The sequence below is a fragment of the Geospiza fortis genome, unplaced genomic scaffold, assembly GCF_000277835.1.
Source record: "Geospiza fortis unplaced genomic scaffold, GeoFor_1.0 scaffold599, whole genome shotgun sequence".
NCBI lineage: Eukaryota > Metazoa > Chordata > Aves > Passeriformes > Thraupidae > Geospiza > Geospiza fortis.
In genome coordinates this window covers 1-4,010 of record NW_005054605.1, presented here as the reverse complement: position 1 = coordinate 4,010, position 4,010 = coordinate 1, and the positions used below count along the sequence as shown (strand labels likewise).

Here is a 4,010-nt window from a genome sequence, read left to right as displayed (position 1 = left end):
AGATGCACCTGTTGCATTCCACAGCAGCAGATAACCAATGTTTACATTTTGTTCCTGAGGCTTCTCATCTTCTCAGGAGGAAAAAATCCTAAAGAAAAGGATTTTTCATAAAAGATGTCTGCGACAAAAAAAAATCTCTTATTTCACTGTGCCCTTTACCTCCTGCAGCACCCACCCGGCGCTGTGAGCCATGAAAAATCTCTTATTTCACTCTGCCCCTTCCTCCTGCAGCACCCACCCGGCGCTGTGAGCCATGGTGTGCTCCAGCCCCGTGCCCAGAGCTCAGGGCTCCGGCCAGGAGGAGCGGCGTGGTGCCCAGCCCGACCTGCTGTGGCTGGCCGACCTCACGGGCGCGCACCTCGGCTTGGCCCCCATCTCCCAGGACCCCGAGGATCGCTGCAGCATCTGGGAGAACCTGGTGAGCCTGGTGGACTTCCAGAGCCCGGGTTTTCCCCTGACCTCCGAGGAGCTCGGCCACTACATCGACATCCCACGCTCGCCCTCGTCCTCCCCGGCCACCGCGAGCCTGGCCCGGGCTGTGACCCCGCCTGGACCGCCGGGGGACATCGACTACAGGACAAACAGCCATGTGAAGCCACCCTACTCCTACGCCACCCTGATCTGCATGGCCATGGAAGCCAGCCAGCAGCCCAAGCTCACCCTGGCTGCCATCTGCAAGTGGATCAGCGACAATTTCTGCTATTTCCGCCGTGCCCACCCCAGCTGGCAGGTAGGGGGAGGTGTCTGGGTTTGGAAAGTGCCTGCTGAGGAAGGCAGGAGCCACCCCCGAAATGGAGAGTGTAAACCTTCCCCTCATCTGAATTGCTATAAATTTTTTATTAAAAATATGGGAGCAGGAATAATAGTTTGTCTCAGTTTGGAGAGACGGGAGTCTGCTAAGGAAGGCAGGAGCCTCTCCTGAAATGGAAAATGGAAACCCCCTGCCTCTGAATTGTTATAAATCTTAAATTGAGGGGCTCTCAGGCAAAAAATTTGGGAGCAGGAAATAACAGTTTGTCTTGGTTTGGAAAGACAGGTGCCTGTTAAGGAAGGCAGGGACCTCTCCTGAAATAGAGAATGTAAACCCCCTCCCTCTGAATTGCTATAAATTTGAAATTAAGAGCTCTCGAGCAAAAAATATGGGAGCAGGAAATAACAGTTCTTTAATAGGGAAGAAAATAAAAGGATAAAATAAACAATGCAGTAACTAGAACAGCACTGACCGAGTCAGAACCCAACCTGACACCCTGTGGGTCAGGGTGCTGGCAGCAGTCCCATTGGAATTGTGGCTCAGCCCTCCTGCAGTGCCAGGGGTGGTTCTGCTGGAGCAGGGATCCTGTAGGAAAGGGTGGAGTCTTCCTCTGGAGATCCAGTGGAAAAGGCAGCTGCTGCTGCTCTGGGGAATCCAGTGGAGAAGCTGTGCTGGTGTTCCAGAATCTCCAGATAATATCTGGGTAGGAATGTTTGAAATCTCAGATTCTATCCAGGCAGGAATGTTTGAAATCTCAGATTCTATCCAGATAGGAATGTTTGAAACCTCAGATTGTATCCAGGTAGGAATTCAAATTAATATTATGCTATGTTAGAAAGTTGTGTTGTATTAATTCTCTTAAGTAGCGTGTTAAATATTGTGAAACGTGCATTTTATGCTTGGCTTTTTCCAAATATTCAAATGAATATCATATGTGTTATGTTGGAAAGCCGTTGTATTAATTTTCTTAAGTAGGGTGCTAAATATTGTGAAAAAAGCATATTTTATGATTGGCTTTCCGCAGTTATGAAAATGAATATTGTATGTGTTATGTTAGACAGTTGTGCTGTATTAATTTTCTTAAGTAGTGTGTTAAATATAGTTTTAGGTTGATAACATAATATTAAAATAGAAACTATGCTACGTAAGATAATTTATTTTTTGGGAGGACTTGCAGCGAGACAGCAGCCACAGGACACTTGAATCTCTCAGAGAAAGAGAATTTATTGCTTTTTTATCGAGTTCTTCCCACCTTGACCGTTAGGGTTAAGAGGAAGAAGCTGACACAGCCCGGACAGAATCCTGTGTTTGAATGCAATTTATGCATCATGCATGAGGTGTATGAATATGCAACAGGCTGTTGCTTTTAAGGGTTAATCCTCTGTTAACGTGGGTCATTTTTTGGGTTTATTTTGCCCAGAGAAAGGTACCCGGATGTCTGTAACTCTTTGTTTTTATTGTCTCATATTGTCCTAAATCCAAATTGTCCAAATCTTTATTACTCTAATTATATTACTATTTTTATAACCATTTTATTACTGTTAAACTTTTAAAATTTTAAAAACAAATGATTGGTGTTTTTCACATTCCCGCCTCGCTGAGCCCTGAAGACTCAGTCAGGATTCAGAGGAAGAAGCTGACCCTGCCCAGACAGAATCCTGTGTTTGAATGCAATTTATGCATCATGCATGAGGTGTATGAATATGCAACAGGCTTGTGCTTTTAAGGGTTAATCCTCTATTAATGCGTGTCACTTTTCAGGCTTATTTTGCCCAGAAAAAGGTACCTGGATGTCCATAACTCTTTGTTTTCATTGTCTCATATTGTCCTAATCCCAACTGTCCAAATTTTTATTACCCTAATTCTGTTAATATTTTTATAACTATTTCATTACTATTAAACCTTTAAAATTTTAAAAGTTTGCTGGTTTTTTTTTTCCGCCCACAGAGCTCCATCAGGCACAACCTGTGCATCAACAAACGCTTTGTCAAGGTGCCCCGCGAGAAGGGGGAGCCGGGCAGAGGAGCCTTCTGGAAGCTTCACCCCCAGTACGCCCAGTGGCTCAAGAGCAGCACCCTCAAAGGGCACAGGTGATTTGCAGAAAAAACCAAATCCGCCGATATAAGGGCCTCTTTGAGCCAGATTATATAAGGTTTTGGTGATTTATATCATGCTCGAGATAGCTCAGCTATTTCAGATGGACAAAATCAGCAGGATGTGGTAGTGTTGGAAACAGAAAAGTTTTAATAAAAAGTTTTAATAAAAGACAAAACAACAAAACTCTATAGAGTAAACCAAGCTAGGTGCAAGAGGGAAAAAAACCAGATCCACTGATATAAGGGCCTCTTTGAGCCAGATTTTATAAGGTTTTGGTGATTTATATCATGCTCAAGGTAGCTGAGCTATTTCAGATGGATAAAGTCAGCAGGATGGCTTTTGTGGCAGTGTTGGAAACAAAGAAGTTTTAATAAAGGGCAAAATAACAAAGCTCTTTACAGAGAAAAAATTTAGGGCAAGAGGGTTTTGCTCCTGGTAAAAGACCTCACAAAAGCAATCAGTTCCTTTTTTCTTTTTCTTTTTCTTTTTCTTTTTCTTTTTCTTTTTCTTTTTCTTTTTCTTTTTCTTTTTCTTTTTCTTTTTCTTTTTCTTTTTCTTTTTCTTTTTCTTTTTCTTTTTCTTTTTCTTTTTCTTTTTCTTTTTCTTTTTCTTTTTCTTTTTCTTTTTCTTTTTCTTTTTCTTTTTCTTTTTCTTTTTCTTTTTCTTTTTCTTTTTCTTGTAAATTGCTCAGGTGGGACCTCTTGGCCCCTGTCCAATTGGCTCTGCTTAAGTTTGAGGTGAAGTCCCTCAGATCCTATGAGGTGTCTTTTCACCTCATTGAGGAGAGAAACTTCTGGGCTTTTTTTCCTTCCTTAGGAGACAAAGGATAATTTTGCCGCTCTGTCAACAGGGGGGCACATCCCTACACTCCAAAATTTGTAAAAGTTGTATGTTTATTACAGTGCTGGAGGCATGTGGGGATCGCTGTTCCCCCTAAAGGACACCCTAATGCGCCCCCCTGAGAATTCCCAATCCTTTTGGTGATAACAGGCTAAAAAAATCACTTATTCTAGCAAGCTGCAGATTTAATAATTCAAAACGGTGTATTTCACCCAAACCCGAAATGGATTTCTACTCTGTTAAATTTCAGCCCTGCGGTATTTACGGGGTCCCCAGAGGAGGGAAGGGAGGAATTAATCTGGCTCCATGTTCTTAGAAGGCT

The 4,010-nt window shown here is 42.8% G+C and overlaps 1 protein-coding gene across 1 annotated transcript in view; it reads left to right on the top strand.

Moving 5' to 3' along the window:
- LOC102032030 (forkhead box protein J1-like) overlaps nucleotides 1–2,841 on the top strand; it is a gene marked incomplete at its 3' end in the record, with an annotated part of 3,794 nt that extends 953 nt beyond the window's left edge. The window contains exons 2-3 of the mRNA XM_005430147.2: nucleotides 232–730; nucleotides 2,699–2,841. Coding sequence (XP_005430204.1) covers nucleotides 254–730; nucleotides 2,699–2,841 — 620 coding nt within the window. The remainder of the gene's footprint in view (nucleotides 1–231; nucleotides 731–2,698) is intronic.
- Between the last annotated feature and the right edge of the window lie 1,169 nt (nucleotides 2,842–4,010).